At 39.8% G+C, this 23,975-nt stretch overlaps 2 protein-coding genes across 2 annotated transcripts in view; both read left to right on the forward strand.

Annotated features, from left to right (window-relative positions):
- Window positions 1-6,614, forward strand: part of quob (quattro b) — a 36,938-nt gene extending 30,324 nt beyond the window's left edge. Inside the window, exons 16-24 of the mRNA XM_074629571.1 lie at window positions 254-343; window positions 1,338-1,562; window positions 2,369-2,539; window positions 3,867-4,044; window positions 4,330-4,446; window positions 4,590-4,835; window positions 5,248-5,504; window positions 5,724-5,780; window positions 5,938-6,614. Of these exons, the coding sequence (XP_074485672.1) occupies window positions 254-343; window positions 1,338-1,562; window positions 2,369-2,539; window positions 3,867-4,044; window positions 4,330-4,446; window positions 4,590-4,835; window positions 5,248-5,504; window positions 5,724-5,762 (1,323 nt within the window). The 3' untranslated portion in view covers window positions 5,763-5,780; window positions 5,938-6,614. The remainder of the gene's footprint in view (window positions 1-253; window positions 344-1,337; window positions 1,563-2,368; window positions 2,540-3,866; window positions 4,045-4,329; window positions 4,447-4,589; window positions 4,836-5,247; window positions 5,505-5,723; window positions 5,781-5,937) is intronic.
- A 1,734-nt stretch (window positions 6,615-8,348) lies between these two features.
- Window positions 8,349-22,598, forward strand: tgm2b (transglutaminase 2b). The gene is made up of 13 exons (XM_074629542.1): window positions 8,349-8,489; window positions 12,630-12,809; window positions 14,422-14,640; window positions 16,199-16,317; window positions 17,506-17,634; window positions 17,795-17,975; window positions 18,148-18,280; window positions 18,994-19,097; window positions 19,201-19,440; window positions 19,634-19,909; window positions 19,997-20,154; window positions 21,223-21,359; window positions 22,085-22,598. The coding sequence occupies exons 1-13, from the start codon at window positions 8,480-8,482 to the stop codon at window positions 22,233-22,235; spliced, it is 2,037 nt and encodes a 678-aa protein (XP_074485643.1). The 5' UTR covers window positions 8,349-8,479; the 3' UTR covers window positions 22,236-22,598.
- The last annotated feature ends 1,377 nt before the right edge of the window (window positions 22,599-23,975 follow it).

The following is a 23,975-nucleotide window of genomic DNA, read 5'->3' on the forward strand; positions in this document are numbered from 1 at the left end:
CAAAACCGCAATAATGAAGCATAATTGATTGCCAACAGAGAGCCCTTCCAGATGTGTCCTGACTGCAGATGTAGACTGATCTTTAACTTCCAAAGAATCAAATGCTTAAGTGCTGATATCACTGAACAAAGCTCACACAGCTGTGAAATGCGATGGTACATTGCTTAGTCTGCATCCCAGTGTGGCACGTGCATTTTTATTGGTCGTGATAATGATGATGACTAATGGTCTTTATTTATTCCTTTCATTTTAGAGAGAGAACTTTGCTTTGTATGCCCTTTACAGCAAGAACAAACCGCAGTCTGATAGTCTTCTCCTCAATCATGGACAGGCTTTCTTCAAGGTGAGAACCGCTGCCAGGCAGCCTCCCGTTGCTCTTCTTTCTCTCATTTCTCTTCTCAAATCCACATCGTGGACTATTTTAAAAAAGTGGGGAGAGAATGGTGTATTTTAACAAGAGCACAGTCTATGCTAGCCCTAGAAAATGTTCATAGGGGTGGCCAGATGGGGCCACTGAAAATCTTGGGGTGGCACACCAAAACCAAAAGCCATAACGGAGTTTCAGGATTTCTATAATGCTGTTGTAGTATATAGGCTAGTTGAAAACTATTTGAAAACTCTCAATATGAGAGTTAATGAATCGCATACTGATATGCTTTTGTTTCTTAATAAATAGCGGTACATATTGACCTTTTCCTTAAAAAGTTGAGCACCGGTACACCGCTTTAATTTCAAAGGAGTACATTGAGTGTAAGGAACTGGGCGGCACGGTCGTGCAGGGGTTTGTGCTGTTGCCTCAACATGTTCAAGTGGGTTCTCTGGTTTCCTCCCATGTATCCAACCTCCCCTGGGGTTCAGGAAGGGCATCCGGTGTAAAACCTATGCCAAATCAATATGCAGATCAATGATCCGCGGTCTATTGAATGTAAGGAACCAAACATTTACTGGGAACTAGCCTTCTCAGGTTTAAAAACACCACAGAGAGACCTCCCATATTATGCATTTGCAACCCGCAAGGTGGGGTGGGGTTGGGTGCAGCAATTGTATCAGGGCGGCCAGGGGGCCAATGGCAGCTAACGTCAGCATAACATGTTAACATGTTTACAGTGAAACTCTAGAGAGTCTAGCTCCTAGTATGACTAATAAAAAGAGATAACCAAATAAAAATGTGAGTTTCATCTCTACACACTATTTTAGTCCTGATGGACGCCTTCCCATCCACTTAATATTAGCGTGTTCTCCAACTCAGCTTCAGCATTATCCTTCCTGATATCTTTAGCCGTACCCTGCTGCACGATCACTAACTGAGCGCTCCGTCTCCTCTCCTCACACACCAGCAAAAGCAGCTGAAGCTGGGGGATAAGATGGACCTGTGGTCGTACCTGCTGAAGCCTGTGCAGCGGATCAGTAAGTACAGCCTACTGCTGCAGGACATGATGAGGGAGTGCGGTCCGGGACAGACTAGAGAGATGGCTGAGGTCAAGGCCGCCCTGGAGGTCGTCCACTTCCAGCTCCGCCACGGCAACAACCTGCTGGCCATGGACGCCATCCACCACTGTGATGTAAGACAGTTTGTTTTAAATTTTGTGTCATTTTGTAAACTGAAATATCAGGGAAGATTATTAGAAAGGAGGATTTCATGTCTTATATATACAGTACATACATATACACAGGTATGCTGTACAGATATAGTATGTACTATAGCGTGATAAGAATGATTCATCACCCTCCCATCCAGCATTGAGCAACACCATTGGAATTTCTAGTGCAATGGCGAAAGCACAGTAGGGAAACAGGTACAGGCAAGACGACAGCATCCATCCATACAGAATGATGCGTATAGTGAGGAGTAGTGTTTCTCAAAACATTTATCATTGTGATTTGGATTTGTGCGATAGCGTTGGTCAATCATGATTATCCTGGCGTGAAAGGAATGACATGGAGGAAAAGAGTTAAGGGAAAGAATAATAGTATTATCGTGTTTTGATGGAATGTAAAGGGAGGGGTTGTGTGTGGGGGATGCTGGTCTGGAGCTCCATCATCGCAGCAGAGATGGAGGGAATGGAGTTGGATTCATAGGAAATTTGTTGGTTAGCTTATGAACTTTATGCTCACTGTTACATCGTCAGAAATAATAAGAGAGTTCATATTATTTTGTATTGATGTTCACTGTAATTGCACAAGTTAATTATTACAAATCTGCCATTATGTTCAATGTTTACTAGTCTGTATGTTTATTTGAATGTCTTCATCAGCTGAATTTAGAATTAGATTGAAAAAGGTATTAAAGTTAGTACTGTCTTCTTTCTGGTGCATTATTGCTGACTACAGTACATGACCCTCAGACTCTCCTTTTGTGTACTTGCAGGTTAATCTGAAGGAGCAGGGGCAGCTGATACGCCAGGATGAGTTCTTGGTGACATTCAGGAAGAAAAAATGTTTACGCCACATTTTCCTCTTTCAAGAGCTCATTCTCTTTAGCAAAACCAGGAAGACGGACGTAGGAAATGAGACATACATCTACAAACAGTCATTCAAGGTGACACATACAGTATTGCTACACACACAATTTAATGTCAAGTTTAAATGAATTAATGTGCAAGAGGAGTACCAGTAAAGTGAGCAATGACAGCAATATTAGAATTCAGGATTACTACTATCACTTCCTCTTTCAAACAAGCCAGTACAAGACTACTCCCTAAGCATATGCATGCCGAAACTGACAACTACATTAATCTTGCAATACATTTACTCATCATTTACAGAGAAAAGAAAAAGTTTCCGTTAGTTGTCACAACTTGGAAGATTTTCCAAATCACAGCTGCGGGGGAGGACTGGACATGAAAATTGGCGTGGACTTTTGACCCCATGTCACACATTAGAATTTACATTTAAAAAAAACTGAATACTAGAATATGTTATAAAAAAATAGTTGCATTAAATAAAATGTAAAAGCAGTTATTTAATTTTTAAACATACAGTATGGCTACAGAATCTGTTTCACTGAATAATTTAATACATTTGAAGTACATTTACTTATTTTGTATTACAGTTGCGAGAGAGTATCTATTACACTAACACCAGTGGTGGAATGTAACTAAGTACATATACTCAAGTACTGTACTTAGCAAAAGATGAAGTACTTATACTTAACTTGAGTATTTAAATTTAATGTTACTTTATACTTTTACTCCACTACATTTTGGAGGCAAATATTGTATCTGCCACATTTATTTGACAGCTTTAGTTACTTTGCAAATTTAGACAACTAATACAAAATATAAATCAACAAATACATTATAAAATATTATTATAGGTTAAGCTACACAGCAGTATACAAAGTAGCCTAATTAAAATGTGCCCTCCTTTAACAGCTGTACAGATGTACACTTTTATGCATCACTAATTATGATTCAGAAATAGGCCATTTTGCATAAATTGTACTTTTCCTTGTGTGGTATGTATATTTTTTATGCTAATAATTTTGTACTTTTACTTCTTTAAGATTTTGACCAAAGGACTTTTACTTGTAACCAAGTATTTTTATGCTATAGTATTGCTATTTTACATAAGTAAAAGATCTGAATACTTCTTCCACCACTGACTAACACCTATCTGAGAATAAAACTCATTAACACCATGGAAAAGCTTTCAACTGCAACCTCATGCAGAACAGTCAGGAGCCAACCACCAGGTCAATAGCACTGTTGCTTTGGAGACATTGGGAAAATTAACATAGCATAACATAACATTTATTTTATTCTGTCCTTTTCAGCAGTTTAGTAGACCTTCTGAAACACTGCATAACACTTGCCATATTTTAAACTATCATCTTACCTGATCAGTTTGTCTTTGTTCACATTTAGACGTCCGACGTGGGCATGACCCAAAACAGCGGTGACAGTGGCCTGTGTTTTGAGATCTGGTTCAGGAAGAGGAAAACCCAGGACACGTACACACTTCAAGCAGACTGCCGGGAGGTGAAGGACGCCTGGGCCAAGGACCTGGAGCGGATCCTGTGGGAGCAGGCAGTACACAACAGAGGTACCAACACAAATACCACACTGGTGGCGCTCTGATTACAGATTGATTACAAGCTGCGTCCTCAAGCAACATTACAGAAAAGGTTACAAGAGTAAATTTACATCATATGGTAACATGTGTGAGGCTAAATAGAGATTCGTCGGTAGAGCCTGGTGTGTTCATAATATATTGCCTATGTGTACCTGTCTTTTTTGACATTTCAAAGTCAGTATTCAACTTGTACGGGCTTCAATGTCATTTCTTGAATTTGAAGTATCTTTAAAATCATGATTTCACGTTTTTTAGAGGTCCGTATGCAGGAGAGAGTGTTCATGGGTATTGGAAACAAGCCCTTCATGGACATCAAGCCCAGTGATGCAGCTATCAGTGACAGAGCCGTCAACTACGTACTGGTGGGAAGAGGTAAGCAAATACTGCCAGTAAAACACGTTTACTTAGTTATTCATTACTTTCATTTTAGTCAGTAGACATTGTGAACGCTTTTTTATCACTCATTGGCTTTGACGCTTCCTCTCATAAAACTTATTCTCACCTGATCTCTGCAGAAAACAGGGTGCTTTCCTCTGTGGGATCACGTGGTTCACAGGACGGACTGCCTGGCGGACGGCCAAAATCGGTTGGTTCAGGAAGCAGCTCGTCTTCCTCCTCTTCCTCTGGAAGAGGTTCCCTGTCCCCCGTGGGATACATGTGTGGGCCAAAGCGGAGGTCAGGCCTTGGAGGATACGTATCGCCTCCTGGAGCTCTGGAGGAGGACGACCTGGACCATGAGACTGGGAGTCACAACTTATTGTGTGAGTTTAGTGTGTACGACTATAAGCAAATATGTTCTTAAAACATATATGACCAGAATGTTGCTTTTGATTTATTGCAAATGGACTAGAGGATTAGATGTAATGGTACACCCAGGATCCTCCCATCGCCATGACAGTGTGTTATTGATGGGCCCTGAACAGCTTCACTGAGGCTGCTGGGTATCGTGTTTCGAGCCCGAAGACATTTTTTTTTTATAGTTTTATTCCCCTCAAATGAGGTCAGAGGTCAGAGGTCAGAGGTTAATTATTTGTAAAGACATACAAGGACATTTCCAGAAGGGACGTTGATTGCTAACACAGTGTTTGAACCTTGGCTTTCCAGTTAGTACATTTTAGATTGGATCACGCATCCATTGATCATGTGTATAATCAAGCGATCTCTTTGTTCCAGTGGACAGCTCCGAGTCTTCAGGAGAGAGTGTGAGCGGCTTCAGCAGCTCCAGTCACAGCTACCACTCTGCTGTCGGAGGAGAGGTGGAGGACATGATCACTGTTAAAGAGGCAGCGGTCGCTCACGGGACTGAAGCCTCTGCAGTCGTCCACAAACCAAATGCTCTGGCAGGATCCCCAGAAAAAATCCAACCACCAGTTGCACCCAAACCCAAGATCAAACCACCATACCAGGCCCAGGATCTGTCCTGTGGCAAGGTGCACTACAAAGATCATAAACCAGTGATTGAGGAATTGTTTAGTTAAAAACATTAAGAATGCAAAATGCAACCTGAAAGTTAATTACTCACTCAATAATTAATCTCTGTCTTCCTTATACTGAATGTCTTTCTTTCTTTCTGCATGCTCGGTTATTGTCTCATGTCAGCGATTAATTTTCTGTTGTGATTAATATTCATGTTTTTATGAATCTCTCAGGTTCAAAACACTAGCGTTGGAAAATCCACTGAGGTTTGACCTGTGATACGGTTCAAGGTGAGTGTAGTGCAATCACCCATCTTTCTTAAACTTTACATATAAAGTTAGTATAAAGTACAATTTTTTTACCAGTTTTTATATGTATATTAATTATGAACTGTTCTGCTGTGGAAAGGGAAAGTTAGTTTAAACATTTCTTTTTTTTTTCCTACAGATTTGGCGGCAACCCAAGAAAAGCCGTCTGTTGAGATCAGCGTTGAAGATGAAACTATTTAAACATTTTATACCGGCTGTTACTGTAATCCATTACCACTCTGTAAATAGATGTCCTTTTTGTAATCTCACCACTAAAACAATAGGTCTGTAAATGTACTGTACTTAAAGGGTGCTACGTTTTGAAATGCGCTGCATAGTGCGCTGTAAATCAGTCTAGTTTCATACTGTAGCTCATACAAAGGATCATAGAGTCGCTGCTTACCTGCTATTCATAACATCATTGTTGAACTTTACAGTAGTCAAAGAATGTGGCTCAATAATCCTGGTATCTTTTAGAAGCATGCACCATCCTGATCCCAGAGGAGTGTGTCACACAAAGGCAGTTAACACCATTTATGCCACCTTTATTTTTGCCTTTTCTGCAGATTTATCAAACTTAATCACAACATGTGTCTTACTTATTTCCTCAAAAATCAAACACATTCATTCTGTCCTTTCTTTTGATTAACCGTTTTGTATAAACTAATATGTTACTGGAATGGAGATATGTAACACTTGTATGGCTTTTTATTTGAAATACAGAACATTTGCAGTGATGATGAATATGTTGGCTTTTATCTGTGTTTTTATTTGCACCACAACTATATTTTTTTTCACAATAAACTTCCAACAACATGCTTATAGTCAGACTGACCTTTCTAAACTCAAATGTTGGTGGCTAATATCTGTCTTTAAGTTGCATTTCCAAGTAGTTCCATCACTAGCACAATTGTCGGATGAGGCTTAGCTGAGCGATACAGTTGAACATATGCTGAAATACGTAATTCAGATGGATTTCCTTGATTAAATGAAAGCAATTTAACCATAAGAACATCATATCATCCAAGTTTTCTGTGAGTATTTCATGTATATAAGAAAAAAAACAACATCAAACTATCTACAGAAGAAGAAAATTAAACATCGTAGCTGCCAAGTGGCATTTTACTGTATCACAGACATTTAGCGTAACTATTAACTGTAGTATCTAAATGAAATCTTGTGCTGAATTGCACTTAACAGGTTTACGTCTAAAGGCCGTGATTTCTGCAGCATGGAAAAAGTCACACTTCCTTTTAACTGTTTTTTATGGACAGTTCTTTGGAAGTAGAAGTTTCAACATATGCTCCAATCTGGAAGTGAGTCTTGGCGATAGATGCCACGGTCTCTCGGAAGTAGCCAAGCCTGCCTTGGCGAGGGGCACTCAGTCATTTCCACTCTGTGGGTTTGGACAGAGCTCTGGCTTTGGTTTCACTTCTGTTAATCCCTAAAATTCACTTTGCTGATGTAATGCCCAACTCTGGTGCCAAGACTCATGTTTGTGGTTAATAGTAGTCTGCCCAGAGCGCTTCAAACCATATGACGGACTTCATCTACTCTCTCTTTTATTGACATTGTTACAATTACAAATTCATTAAGGATTTTACTTTCGTTGCATAATTGGTACTTGTTGTCAAATGTTATAGTGGAAACAGACAAGATGATACTGAGCACAAGTGCTGAGGCAGACTTCATGTGCCAAAGAAGAAACAAGGAAACTTCTGCAGTGACTTCAGAAATTGTTTGTACAATTTGTCCTTTAGTGCACTAGAACCTATGCCCACCTCCCTCAACCTCTCATCATGCACCCGATACCAGTGCAGATTGTCTTTGTGATAATCTGATAATACCCTTCTTAAGGTTAAGGCTGGTATTATTCTATTACTATAGATTTTTTCACTGTCAAACAAATATTATGAAAAGACCAAAACCAACAATATGAGTTCATTCCTAATGATTATGTAAATCAACAAATATTCTTATATATTTATATATATATATATAATTTTTTTTAATTTGTATTTATATTATTTAATTTTATATATATTATATATATATATATATATATATATTTTTTATTATTTTATTTTATATATATAAATATATATATATACATTTGTCAGATTTTCTTTTGCAATTTCTGTGAGGTTTACACTGTTTACCTCACAAACAGCCTGTACTAGCCTAATAACAGTTTGCTATACTGGCTCATCCATAATTAACTGCAGCCAACAACAGGCTACCATGTTCCATGTGTTAATTGTTTTACCTTCATTCTCTCATCATTATAAACATTATAGAAATAATACTGCAGTCTGTAGCCCACCTTAGTTTGCACTCTTCCTCTGGCTCCACTGCTCCGCTGTACAGGGTCAACAAGTTCAAACAGTGGAACTACTTTTTCTTTGGTAACCACGCACAAAAAGTCACCGTTCTGACGTCACGTAGGACCGGCTGCAATGTGTGCCAATGAATCACCAGAGGACGCGCATGTGTGCGCTCACGTGCGTGTGAGTACACGCGTAAAGGGGTGCGATCTGTTTGGGGCGCGTCACGCCCACCATCAGACTGACTGCACGAGAGGGACTATACAGTATAAATAGTAGCCAGATAAAGGCGAGGAGTGATACAGTATTCACCTCCGAGCTGGAGATTCACTGAACACACACAACACAGCAGCAGACATGGCTCAAGGTAAGTTAGACCCTCAATACTTTTACTCTTTGTTTAGCAGAGCTGTCATAAACTGACGGTTTATTGTTTATTTGTTTATTTGTTTTGCACAATTTAAGACTATACAACATAACAAAAAATAATATAAAGTGCAGGAAGATGCAAAAAACCCACTGGGCTTATCTGAAGCCTCCACCTACAGACAAGATTAATATAAATAAATAATATGACTACATAATAGTGATAACAAACAATTAGGACAAGACATATATAATAACAACAATAACAATACAGTAAATATATCAAAAAAGATAAGTGTGTGTGTGTGTGTGTTGCGTGGAAGTGTATGGTTAGTGTTTGTGAGGAGGATATTGATTTAAATATCTATAAAGACTTCTAGGCAATCGTAACCAAACAACATTGTGAGTGGGAAAAAATAAAAAACATAAAAACAGATACATGGACAACATAGGGAAAAGCAATTACAAGACAGCAATTAAATTAATTAAATTAATTTAAGCAGGTGATATAAGTATTTGCCATAGTTGGGTAGTAGTTGGTTAAAATAAATAGGCCAAATATTGATTTGAAGTGACATAATCTGTATATATTTATTTTATTCATAAATTCCCCAAGGATTTTGCTTTGAAGTTTTCTTCCCACCATTTCCTTATATGGGAGTTTGTGTTAATGCAACTTTAACTCACTCTCAGTGTATTTTGATGTACAGTTTTTTAGTCACTGTCTGAGGAGTTAATTACAATGAAGGGCAAACTTTCACTATGGCATGCTATATAAACATGATGTCTGATAGGTGACAAATACCACAGCCTTCACATACCATCAGATCAGCTGGTTTCAAAGCTGCAGGAGTATCTCTGTCAAGCAGACGTCATTCATCAGAGATCTGAAGACCGATGCATCTAAAAATCTGTTTTATGTTTTAGCTGGTGATTGCTGCCCTGCTGGGACCCTTATAATAGCAGCTGAAAGCAGCTGTGGCTGTCTTTACAGGCACACACACACATACACCCTACAAATAGTTTACCTACCTAAGACCTTGTAAAGATATTCAAAACTTCCCAAACACGAAAGTGTAGTCAAACCAACAGGTTTGCTCCTCTAAAGGTTGAAATATGTCTTTGACCTGTGTGTGTAGGCACAATGTGTAGCATGCCAAAAATTCTTTCTACAGTATAGGGTGTTTATTTAACAGAAAAGAAACACGTGAACTGGAGCAGGCTGTAGTCTGAAGTCAAAGAAGAAATGCTTTTGGCATTTGCTATATGTAATCTTATTATGTAAGATTAGGGCTGTCCCGAATACCATTTTTGGGCTTTGAAGCTTCAGTAAGAAATATTCAAAGGTATTCAAAGCTTCGGGATAGTGCCTCTGCCGCACTACTGCACACACATGCACCTCTACACACAACAAACAGCAATATACATCTGAGAATAACTAATAATAATTAATGTTGAATATAAATAATGGATAATGTTGTGAGATTATTTCTTATTTCATGGGCTATTTGGGGATTTATACATTATTATTACACTTATATATTAAACGAAGCATTCGAATACTGATTTGGAGGTCGATTACCATGGCAACGGTTGAAACTTCGAAGCATTCGGGTCAGCCCTAGTAAGATGTCTATTGGAGCGTCTACGTGCAACACACAAATAGGCTACAAATACAAGCAAAACTTTCCACACTGCAGAATTTGCTGGTAGAAGAAACCTGCACCGGTTTTCCATCTGTTGGAAGTTCACAAAGCATCTATTTGAAATTGAAAGTGTCTGTGATGGAGCTCTGAAGTCAGCGTGGGTGTTACCTGCGAGACTGAAAACTCCTTTCACTCCTGATGGGAGCGTATTTATTTTTCCAGGATTAAAATAGTGTTTACTGTACCAGCGACTACTCAGTTGACACCAGCTAGTTCTTGTTTTAATGTCCTTATTAGGCGTATGCTGGCCTCATACTGAGACAGTCCCTCTGTGTGTGTGTGGTGGGTCATGGTTTGTAAATTGAGGCATGGGCGTGTACAGTATGTAAAGGTTAGTGAGGAGGGCAGGGTCAAGGCTGTGGAATCTCTGCCCGTGCATTTTATATTAGAGCGTTGTTCTGCTGCTATGAGTTATGTAACCCGACAGAATAAAACTGCAATAAAATGCATTCAGTTTGGCTTTACATCACACATGAACACCATCTGCTGCTTCACCTTGAACGCCACATGCTGCTGCACTGTGGTTTGGGAGCAAATCAAAATTAATTTCCTTTTATATCAGTTATGCAGCCACAAAATTACTACAGAGAGCATGCCGTCAGTATTCCCGCTGCACCATTATAGTCTGTTGTTTCTGAAGGTTTCGTGTCTCGGACATTCACATGTTATTAATCTTTGTAATAGTTTTCGCATTCTGTAAGCATCTGTTTTATTTGACTCGCTTGCCTTGAGTTGTCTGTCTGTACAGTAAAACGCCTCAAAAGGAAAAAAAAAGGGAGGAAAAATCTGAATTTCTTGCAAGTGAGATACAGTATTTCTTTCTTCAGATGGTTCCTCCTCAATAAATTGTTATATAGCATCTGTGCTCCAATGCAATGCTGATATTTATTTGATATTTGCACAGATCAAATGACAGGAGAGTATGCACAGACTGAGCAGCAAAGCCCTCATAATCCTCTGACTACAATCGCCAGCTGTCCCAGAATACGCAGCGTTGCCATCTTTAAGACATTTGCCCCGATTAGTTGCACTAACATGTCTTCTATTAGGAGCTGAACCAGGGTCAAGATCAGTAAAACATTAAAGCTATGAGAAACACTGGGGAGTCGGGACTGATGGACTTCATGTAAAACAGCAGGAAGTCTTTTAAAGCTTAGTCTTTGTTTACACTAGCCTTGACACCACTACCTGTTTCTTAACACCAATGAGTAATATATGGTTAAGAGGTTAACCTCCTGACATGTCATGGAGCAGGAGGACCGTGGAGGCATTATATAGGGGGTTTCCTACTGACAGGAAATCAAAGGGTGGGATTCTCTTAGTCACACGAGGCGCCCTGGAGAGAAGGAGTGGTTGTGTGTTTGCACATTTCACAAAGAGCGACTGTGACTCTCTGTCTGTGTTTACCTCTTGTTAAATCCTTACAGAAAGCCCATAGTGAAACAAAATGACCATAAATGACTGAGTGTCCTCGAGTTTTATTCCACATAATTTGACTTTGAAGATCAAATAGTAAATCTTTACAAACATTTCTCTTTTTTAAAGAATTACCCAGGAAAATAAAATGATTATAAAAGTCAGTTTGTAGCCATGAAAGATGTAGAAAAACACATGCATGGCCACAACATGATGAAATCCAGACTCTAGTTAACCACAGATTTCTGGTTAATTCACCACAAGTGTACCATAAAAAAAGTTATTTGTAATTGTTGGGCCTTGTAAATGCTGTTAAACATCCCTCATGCTACACACAGCTATATGTTTTACAACTGGCACTTCATTGAGACTATGTTGTGGCATTTAATGTGCTCCATAAACATATACACTATCCTCCTATTAAATTATAACATCCAAGAATAGTGCTTAAAGTAGATGTGTATGTTCTACACATGACAATGAATATACAGATAATATCCTTTATTTGCTATGTACCATTTTATGCATCTGTTGTAGAAAACTACAAGCATTCTTGAAAAAAAAAGTGTGTATCTACCATTTGGAAAAATAATGCATTTACTCGTAGTAACACAAGTTTTTAAATGTGTCTGTTATGTGTTGTTAAAAGGAGAGTAACTTAAATACTTCGTCCTTAAGATGATAATTGTTCTGCATCTACGTTGTACATTTCAGTGGAGCTGCAACGATTAATCGATTAGTTATCAACTATTCAATTATTTGCAAACTATTTTGATGATCAATTAATCAGTTTGAGTAATTTTTTAAGAAAGTAAAGTGAACATTTTCTGATTCCAGCTTCTTAAATGTGAATATTTTCTGGTTTCTTTACTCTTCTATGACAGTAAACTGAATATATTTGACATTTGAAGACGAAGTTGCAGCCCTACGTTTCAGATATATGTCATAAATACCTCTTTTATACGGCTATGTGATAAGTTTCTCTATCTAGCTTTTTAAATGCCCTCTCTTCCTTTAAGCTCTTGACATCGATCGCTGGAACCTGGAGTGCGAGTTCAACAACCTCGACCATCGCACCGATCTCAACGGCGCAGACCGTCTGATCGTGAGGAGAGGCCAACCGTTCAACATCAGCCTGTACCTTCGCTCCGGGACCTACCAACCAGGAGTCAGCTCTCTGGACTGCGTCGTAGAGACAGGTGCTACTCCTTTTTTACCTCTTTACTTTTACATCTCTCCTAAAGGTCGGGTCGGTAATGCTGAGAAACTAGCAAGAGATTTTAAAATGATCCAACTGAAAAACCGAGCCCAGTGTTGCCAACTCTTTTCCAATGGAAGCAGCTAGCAGCACCAGCTCCAAGAGTTGCTAAATCTAGCAAAAAAGACAACTTGGTTTAGATTTAGCAGTCCGGCCTCCCTCTAAAGCCGGGCTGACATGGCGTCCCGTTTGGAAACTTTCTCTTATATTACAAAAATAGTTCACTGAAATATGTTTCTGAAAACATTTGAGGCGAGAAATAAGGCACGCAGTTGCTGAATCGGTCTTTATTTTAGATTGACAACGATAAGTTTAAATGTTTTTCTGGAGTTTCCAGAGGCAGCGAGTCGTCATCTGCTATGATTTATGGGATGAGAAGTTCCTTTACTCTTAAATTAATTATGTATCTTTGCCTTTTTTCCGTTTCCAATGTGTATTTTTTGCTCCGAATCAAATGCTTTATTGCCGCAATTCATCAACTAACCCTACCTTTAATCATTTACGCAGAGAATTTTACAACCAATTTGCCTTACTGAATGCAATGTTTCCATGAGTAACTGTATCATACTGTATGTAAGTATTTTCTGTGTTTTTTCGGACATTTCTGTACGTTTCTCTTATTATTTCTGCATTAGGGCATTTGGAAAAGTGCAGTAAATGACCAAAACTTCCACTTTCCTCTCATTTAAAGGAAGTCAGGGTCACATTGGAACCTCCTGTGTGTTTCTACAGACGTTATTGTCTTTGATATACCTATTGTGATTTCAGATATGAGAGGGGAAAGGAGCTGTAATGTTGGTGGAAAGGAAAAGGAAGTTATTTTTCCTCGATCAGTTTTCAGTAACATTGCTACTTGAGCACACGTACAGTAGCTGTAAGATGTTCTTTCCATTGTTAACCTCAGCTCCTCCCTTATGGTTCTGCGGGTGTTAACGGACTTTGCTGTTATTGTTGGGAGCCCCAGATACTGTATTATTGTAAGTTTGCTGTCAACCCTTTAAACCCTGAAAAAACCTCATATTTGGATAAACCTCTCATGTAGAGTGTGATAACACAGCTGTTACTCGCCATCAAATCCAAAACAGGAAGGGTAGCTCGCCAACAGGAAAACATGTGTATAATCATAGATAACATTATCAACCTTTGAAAGTCAAGTATGTTTTAATGGATTGGAGAAGGACTGTTAATCCCACCCATTGAGCAGGAAGCAGCCTGCTGTTGGTGTATTTGGCTGTAACGGGTGGAAGATGTGAAGGAACTGACTGTTTGGACTGAAAGGAACGCGGATGATTTTACGTAATTTACCAGAATTCAAATATGAACTAAGGTCACTGAGGGAGACTTGAGTCCCAAACAATTGTGGCCATAATTAGGAGCCATTACACAGTTATGCTGTTCATGCATGAGACGAGATTCCAGAGATGTTTGGACTAAATTTAGCAGGGTTGGGAAAACATGGAAAATGTACTCTGCGAGTTTCCATTCCCCAGACACACCAAGATCCCATAACTTTTTAATCTCAGGGCTCTAACCATATTCTCCATTACACTCAGGTCCCCAACCCTCTGAGCAGTATGGCACCAAGGCCTCCTTTGGTCTGACTGCCAACATTGACACTTCCCGCTGGAGCGCTGCTGTCATCAGCCCCCCCGGGGACATGGCGGCCCTGTCCATCTGCTCTGCCCCTGACGCTCCCATCGGCCGCTACACCCTGACCCTGGGGCAATCGGGACGGATTGAGTTCATCCTGCTCTTTAACCCCTGGTGCCCAGGTGGGTAAACAGACCATACGTCAAGCTGTCGTGTAGTGGATCTTGTGTAGCGATCTTAGGCTACAAAGTGCTTTGATGATCATGTTTCATTCTAGAGTGGGCGGAAGACAGGAGCTATTCAGGAGCAGCGCTGTAGAGATCATACAGGGGGATGGTAGTAGTTTGGTTTGATGATTATGTGATTTTTAAGCAATAGTTCAACATTTTGGGAGATATGATTATTGTTTTGTTTTTTTCTTTTGCTGATCTATACTGTACCACTCTCATATCTTTACAGTAAATATAAGGCTGCAGCAAGCAGCCAGTTAGTTTAGCTTAGCATAAAGAATAGAAACAGCTAGCCTGGCTCTGCCCGAGGGTAACAAAATCTGCCTACCAGCTAGGGGTGTAACGATACATCGATATGGATTGATGTATCGATTCATTGATCAACAATCCAATATCATCAATGCAAAGTGAAAACATCGATATAATTTATATATTGTCATCTTTAAGATATGCCTTTATTTTGAAATTCCATGGCACGTCTCTCTGTCACCATTTCCATCCAAGCGCACGTCCTTCCTAAACATTCAAACAGTGTTTAAACATGAGAAATGTTGCACCTTATTGTGAACAACAGGAGGTCTTTATTATTTTTCTTTAAAAGAATAAATTGTTTTTCATTTAAATGTCAGGCAGAACCCGGTAATGAAACTGTCAAATCATATTTTAGTTGCTTTTTGTGAGGTGATTTATTTGTTATTATTATTATTTATTTTAAATGAGTTTCCCCTTTAAATCATTGAATGGTGTATTTTAGATGCACTGAATGAAGACAGGGGAACAGGTCTGGCTTTCTAGCAGCCCAAACAGAGAAAATGTTCTTCCTCTTCCTCTCCTACATAGTTATAGGAGCCCTGATTATGTGCTGATTGAGATCACCTAGTTGACTCTGAACAGCACAGGTGAGCCTGTGGCTCATCAGGATATGGCAGACATGAAAAAGTTGTGATATCAGCATATATTTTATCGTTGTCCAAATAATCTATATAATATTGTATTGTGATGAAACTTCACACCCCTACTACCAGCACCTCTAAAAGCTAACTAATTAAAATGTTATATCTTGTTTATTTAATCCAAACAAAAAACAAAGTGTAAAAAACATCAATTGTGGTATTAATTGTCAGACTGTTTCTTGGTGATAGTGAACTTACAGTACAGGTGTCGGTAGGTTGACTTTGTTACCTTTGGACAGAGCCAGGCTGCTTCCAGTCTTTATACTATAAGCTAACCATCTTCTGGCTGTAGTTTAGTTTTGAATGGACAGATATGAGAATGATATTGATCTTCTAGCTTAGCTCTTGGCAAGAGAGCGAATAAGCCTGTTTCCCAAAATGACAAACTATTCCTTTAAGTTAAGTGGAAGTTTAACATGTTATGAGAATGCTCTGAATAAAGTCCATCAACTTCAGGGTGAGAATATATGACCGATACTAAACCAGCCATGTTCCACTGAGGAGGTCATGTATCAGCACGTTCATTGTATTTTTTCTGTGATGTCTCTTGGCAACAGGAGATGCAGTATATATGGACAATGAGCAGCATTTGGCAGAGTACGTCTTATCTCAGGATGGAATCATCTTTCGAGGCAGCAACAAACATCCCATACCTTCTGCCTGGAACTTTGGCCAGGTACCAACACCAACACTGCCGCCGCCAGCCTCACTTCATCATCTTACACCCACTGAGTGGTGAAGGAGTTCATTCTGATAACAGGAAAAGAAAGACCCACTTAACGAGTGATTTATGACGTGTTACATCACTGTAAGCAGGCAGGAATTTCTGAACATTTGACACTGAAATTAACTGAGATATTTATGTCTGACACTGGACAGTCTGGATCTGATAAAGTGAGAGGAGTGTTATTGTTTCCAGCCCTTTATTTGATATCTGATACACAGTTAGATTAGTCTGGCATTAGCAGGGCATTACTTGTGAAGCTATTGAGCTTTACGGCATGGCAGAGTTACACATCTAACTCGCTGTGTGTTTGCACCTGTTTTTTGATGTTGTTTCAAAAAGGACATGCATAACCTAGGATCTCTCTTTTGATTATTTTTCCACCTCTATAGAAAGCTGCAGGAATGAGTCCTAAAGCCCTCGTCTCAATTTTGTTTTTTAATAGGTTTTTGGTTAGATGCCTGAAATAAGGTCTATGGTTAACACAACACGTCAGCAAATATCCCACTCCAGCTTTTACGTGTCTTAAAAAAGGCGGTTGCTAACAAGTGGCTAAATGAGACTACTAAACGTCATCACGCCAAACTCTAATCCGCCTTTAGTTTAGTAGTGGTGACGTGAAGTCATGTCACCGTGGTGTAGTTTGTTTATAGCCTAACTAGGGCTGTCCTGAATACCATTTCTTGGGCTATTTTGGGATTTATACTTTATTATTACATACTTCTATCTATCTATCTTTCTATCTATCCATCTATCTATCTATCTATATAACAAAAAACAAATTATTTAAATACTGATTTGGAGGTTGATTACCATGGCAATGGCCGAAGCTGCGAAGCATTCGAGGCAGCCCTAAGCCTAACCTTTTACTGGCGATTGCATTTACGCTTCAAAAATCATAAAAGTGGAGTTCATTTGTGAAGATTATCTTGCTGAATCTATCTATTATTTTGCAACAGAGCTTATTTTCTGCAATGATCCAAAATCCAATGGAAAAATCCCATTGGCTTTTTGTTGAGGGAACCAGGGCGATGCTAACTTCCTGGTTGGTCTACAAAAACACGTCATCCCTGCAGCAGTCTTTACTTGTGTCAGTGACAAACAGCTATTCAGCACTAATACTTGTGTTTTTCTGTACAGTTTGAAAGTGGAATCCTTGACATCTGTCTGAGGATTCTGGATACGAATCCCAAATGTCTGAGAAATCCTGGCAAAGACTGCTCAGGGAGGAGAAATCCCATCTATATTTCCAGAGTGCTTAGTGCTATGGTGAGTCATATTCATATCTCCATCCTCCTTTACTGTTATCATTTGCAAAGATAAGTTTGTGTATGTGCGATACCAATTATGTATTTTCAAACTAAACATAAAAAACCTTGGATTTCATATGTCAAATAACTGTTTTACACTCCTTTCCTTTGTCTGTTAGGTGAACTGTAATGATGACGACAAAGGGTTGTTGCTGGGAAAATGGACGGATGGCTATGAAGGAGGCGTCAGCCCCTTGTCCTGGAAGGGCAGTGTGGAGATTCTGCGCAACTGGGACAAACAAGCGTGTCAGCCCGTTCGCTTCGGACAGTGCTGGGTGTTTGCTGCAGTGGCCTGTTCAAGTAAGATAGGACGCAGTGGAGCTCGGTGGCCTATCACTACAAAACACACATGCTTAGTCTCAGACACACATCATAACAGCATATAATGTACTCATACAGTTATGGTGATATACATTTTGCTCTTACTCTTAGTATCACAGTACTCATGTAAGTTGCTTTTATACCCTGTTAGTTTCCAGAGCCCTTGGCATCCCCTGCCGAGTCGTCACCAACTACCTGTCTGCCCACGACAACAACAGCGACCTGGTGATTCAACAAGTCATCGATGAGAATGGAAAACTCATTAAGTCCAGAGAAATGATCTGGTAAAAACTCATATGTTTGATGTATGTAATACTTCTGAGAAAAAAAGGTATTAGAAGGAGAGATGTTTGTGTAAATTAGGAGATTGTCAGAAATGCTGTGAATTATTTGAAAGTGAAATTAAGAAATTTGAGACTTTTATTTCTCTTCTATACCACAAATATGGCAATGTGACCTCACATTAAATTAACGATTTCTTAGGGAATAAATAGATTACGATCTCACACAAAACACAAACACATTTCAATATACAGCAAGAGCCGTAACATGCATTCAGCCTTTTCAAAATGACTTCTGTCTCCACAGGAAACAGCTTGGTTAGGTTTAGGAAAAAATCGTGGTTTGGGTTGAAATAACTACGGAAGTGGCCTTACTTAAGTTCGGAAGTTACGTGACAAATAAATCAACGTAGACTTCTGGTTTCACACGGGGTATGAACACCCAGTCTCCTGGGCGAAAGCCCTGTATTTTCCCATCTATCCATCCATCCACACCAACCTCCTCCCTACATGGTGTTTATCGCACTTTATAATTCCTGGTTCTGATTACATGGATTACATATGAATTGATTTTGTGGGATATATGCAAATTACAGTGCATTACTTTTTGTAGGTATAGGTATATATATATATATAACGGTATATGAGAACAGTCTGCTTTATTAAAACAGTCAAAAGTGTAGGCATACAGCTGATGGTGTGTGTTGTATCTGTAGGAATTATCACTGCTGGGTGGAGAACTGGATGAGCAGGCCTGACTTCAAACCTGATTTTAACGGCTGGCAGGCCAGTGACCCAACGCCTCAGGAGAAAAGTGAAGGTAACGAACACAGTGCACACTTCAGTGAACACGAGACCATTTTTGATTGAGGCAAATCCTCACCAAGGTGGATCTTTGTTTCTTTGTTTCCCACTTCCCTTAGGAGTGTACTGCTGCGGCCCTATCCCCGTCAGGGCCATCAAAGAGGGCGAGCTCACGTCCAAGTACGACGCCCCGTTTGTCTTCGCGGAGGTCAACGCTGACGTCATCACCACCATGAGGAAAAAAGACGGCAGCACATCGAAAGTCACCAACACTACGGCGGTGGGCCAGAAGATCAGCACGAAGAGCGTTGGAAGTGACGCCAGAGAGGACATCACTCATCTCTACAAGTACCCTGAAGGTAAAATCTTACATTCCCTGTCAGCACTTGTGTTACTCTTAATGTAGTTGTTTTAGAAGGTCAGGTTTAGGCTCCTTTACTTACACAGGCAATTTGTCATGTTAAATATATAGAAATCGACTATTTTGGATGGCAAAAACATGTCAAATTTGAGACTATTCAATATATGATTTTGTTGCTTCTATGTTCCCAGGCTCTGATGAAGAGCGGGATGCCTTCAAGAAGGCTAACCACCAAAACAAGCTGCTCCAGCAGCAGGAAAATCAAGGCCTACACCTCACTATCAAGGTCACACCAGACATGAGGAAGGGCTGCGACTTCGACGTGTTTGCTGTGGTCACGAACAACACGCAGAGCGAGAAGAAGTGCCGCCTGGTGTTTGGATCCTGCGCCGTGTCCTACAGCGGGGTTATGGGGAAGAACTGTGGATTTAAAGATCTGCTCAATGTTGAACTCTCACCAGGAGCAGGTGAGCCAAGTCGCCAAGTGGCGTTCACATGTTTATACGCTCGACTTTTCTCTTTGGATATTGAATATATTGAATGTGTTCTTCCAGAGAGGAGAGTTCCACTGAGGCTGAACTACTCTAAGTACGGCGACCGTCTCACTGAGGACAACTTGATCCGTCTGGCAGCGCTGTTGATTGACTCCAACAAAGATGCAACGCTGGCAGTGAGAAACATTGTGCTGGACGATCCTGAAATCAAAGTCAGAGTGAGTACAATGACCTGCAACTAGAGATATAGACGTGGGACAACTTGTCACTAATGATGCCAAAAGGTTTCACATGTAATGTCTAGGGCTGTCAGTTGAGAAAAAAATCCGTTCAAAATGTACCTTAGAGGGAGATATGTCGAGTATTTAATACTCTTATCAGCATGGGAGTGGGCAAATATGCTGCTTTATGCAAATGTATGTATGTATTTATTATTAGAAATCAATTAACAACACAAAACAATGACAAATATTGTCCAGAAACCCTCACAGGTACTGAATCTAGCGTAAAAAATATGCTCAAATCATAACATAGCAAACTCAAGCCCAACAGGCAACAACAGCTGTCAGTGTGTCAGTGTGCTGACTTGACTATGACTTGCCCCAAGCTGCATGTGATTATCATGAAGTGGGCATGTCTGTCTCAAGTTAGTATGCCATGGTTGGTACCAATGGATTCCTTAAGGTTTTTAGTTTCATATGATACATATCTGTAAAGGGGAGACTCGTGGGTACCCATAGAACACATTTTCATTCACATATCTAGAGATCAGAGGTCAAAGGAGCCCTTTGAAAATGGCCATGACAGTTTTTCCTCGCCACAATTTAGTGTAAATTTGGAGCTTTACTTTTGCAACAAGCTAGTATGACATGCTTTGTACCAATGGATTCCTCAGGTTGTTTAGTTTCATATGGTGCCAGTATCTTTACTCTAGCTTTAAAGCTGAGCTACAACCTAAAAATATTAGATTGCGTTAATGTGTTAAAGAAATTAGTGGCGTTAAAACAAATTTGTGTTAACACGTTATTATCACGACATGGAAATTAAGTGAAAAAATCACTAAAACCATATCAAGGGCCAAGTCTGAGGATGATCTTAAAAGCTTAGTATCAGCCATACCACACCATACAGGCTCTATCATACCACGGTCACATCAGTACAGGATTACAGTATTGGATCACCTGTTCACACAGTACATATTAACAAAGCTTGGCCCAAACAAAACTGTATTGTACTCCTCACTGTGAGGATTAACTAACACCTGGATGTGACTGTGTGCTCTGCAGATCCTGGGTGAACCGAAGGAGAATCGGAAGCTGGCTGCAGAGATCACCCTCAAAAACCCTCTGCCAGAGCCGCTGGAGAACTGCTGCTTCAGCATCGAGGGGGCCAACCTCACCGCGGGACAGGTCATCTCTGAGAGGTTGTATGAGTCCCCTTCTTATCCAGATAGAAATTATTACTCTTTACTCCCACACATCACCAACTGACCTGTAGAGCAACAGATTAGCTCACCATGTATTCTGAGAATATATGGGCTTCTTTTGGCCTTTAAAAGTCATCAGATGTGTGTATTGGAAATGTTTCCTCCCCATTTGACTTCCAAACTCTGAGATATGTGTTATTCTGTCTCATGTTTGGTTGCCTCGGTCTTGGTGCGGCATCCAGATGTGTGGCTGGATGCCGCACCAAGAAAAAATACAGCCCATGGGGTTTACTGGAGCAGACATGAGATTTAGACAGAATGAAATGAAATAGCAGTGAGGTAGCTTGTTATTGCTTAACAATAATCTCTCTATGATTTTATTTGTATACTTTTGATCTCATTCAGTGAATAAAGTAAGGAGAAGCCGATTAATTACTTTAATCCTGACTGCACGAGTAATGCATGATGTGTCTGCATGATGCATTTTCATGGTCTGTGCTATTGTTAATGGCCAAAGCTATAAAAGCATACTTCTTTTATTTAGTCCTCTACTGAGGTCAAACACTGCAGCTCCATTCGCATTGTCTCCATAAATAGTCAAAACTGTCATGAGTCTTATTTCAGTGCTAATAAATCATCTAAATATTTATGCAATCAGAGGGCTGTGATAAATCCCTCCTGGTGTGTGTCCCAAACTTAATATTTAAATATTTATCCTTCAGGCTGAGCTCCTCAGTGGGACCTGGGGAAGACGCCAAGGTGAAAATTTACTTCACTCCCACCCACTCCGGGCTGAGGAAGCTGGTGGTCGACTTCGACAGCAACAAGTTGTGTCACGTCAAGGGCTACAGAAATGTTATTATTGGAAAATAAAGCCTTTCAGTCTTCACGGTCCATTTGACGGCAGTACTGTTACTCTTTTGTCAGAACTGTTAACTGTTTAGCCATCTAAAGATTAGCGAATGCACGCTCTTTTGCACAGTGTTTAATACATAAAAGGCTTTTTCTGTTCAAATACTTTAGATATTCATATTGCTTCATGTATATCTGTTTTTATTCAGAGCCATAGATATGTAAATGTGAACGCTTTATACTCATTGAGGCTAATCAAATCTGTGCATGCAAAACTTTTAACTGAATATGTGCTGTGATCTGAAGTGACGATTAGCATTTTAAGTACTATGTACTATTTTTTATACTTTTTCAGTGCTACAATTAAAAGAGTTGTTACTCATGTCTCATTGTTTTGTGAGAATGTTTCAACCAGTCAACAGTCAGTCTGTCTTCACACTCTCTTTGACCTTGTTGGACAAAATGTGTTTGACTGAGAGCACAAATGCAATGTGTGTAGAGTTTTTATTTTCACTGAGTGCAATCTACCTTTTGCACGTTCTACCTACAGTAACGATGATGAGGCATCTGCCGCAGTGTTTGTGAAGTTGTTTCAATCCTGAGTATATTATTTACTGAAGAGATCAAGTTAGACAGCAGTGATAGCTGTAGTCCAACAACCCTAAAAATCTAAATTGTTCAGTAGCAAAATATGGAGAATGTCTCCACCTACAGCAAACATGATGGTCTTAGTGTTTCAGCACATTCCACCATACATACAGTATGTTTATAGTCTGGGGTGGATTAACGCACACGCTGGCCTAGGCTGTAGCCTAGGGGCCCCAGGTTTGCAAGGGCCCCAGATAGGCCAGATTATTTAAATGTACTGTGTTAAAAAATGTTACCGCTGTTGGCACATAAGAAACATTAAAAACACATGATGTGACCAGGTTCATAAGGTCAATTTGGTTTTCAAGTAATACCTCCCTACTGGACAGAATAGCGGTAAAATGAAAATATGATCACGGAGCACAAAATCGGAAAGCACAACGGCTGAAAGAACAAATTGACTAGATATTTCAAGGTTTAGATTAAAGGCTGTCTCCATGTGTGTGTGTATATGCCAGTGCTTCCCGAGTGTGTTCGTGTGGTAATATTCCCAGCATGCTTTTACACATGTCAATAAAATACTTTTTTTCTGGTAATGTTAAAGCACGAGTAAGAGTAGCCTAGGGGCCCCTGACCATCTTAATCCGCCACTAGGTATAGTGACGACATATTGTAGTTTACTTCTTCTCCTCTTGTACCTGGGACACTCATTATTTGAAAAGCCTGTGGATGCCGTTAGGTAATCTGTCTTGTTCATGGCAAGCTAGTGCTACTCTGTACAATTCATACACTGCTGGCCCAATTTTTTTAAAGAATATATTTATACCATAATTACAGGCGTGTTTGTGGGCATACAGTACAAGTATGCATGTGTGTGATTAGTTACCCTGAAGTTAGAGGAAGTGCTGCTCTCTTCTGGCCATGAACTGTAATTACAAGTGTTAAAAACAAGGCTGGAGAGCTTCTGTAGGAGGTTTTGTTTGTGTGGCACAGTAGCTGGCTGCAATACAGAACAGGATGTGTAGTGGTGTGAAAGGAGTACAATACACACAACTGAATTACCTAACCTTTTACCATCCTACAGTAGGTAATTTACACTTCAAACCATGTTTGGCAGGTACGCAGAAAATGTCTCTCGTCCTCCCATCAACAACATGCAGTCTGGCAGCAAAA

The sequence above is a fragment of the Sebastes fasciatus genome, chromosome 1, assembly GCF_043250625.1.
Source record: "Sebastes fasciatus isolate fSebFas1 chromosome 1, fSebFas1.pri, whole genome shotgun sequence".
Classification (NCBI taxonomy): Eukaryota; Metazoa; Chordata; class Actinopteri; order Perciformes; family Sebastidae; genus Sebastes; species Sebastes fasciatus.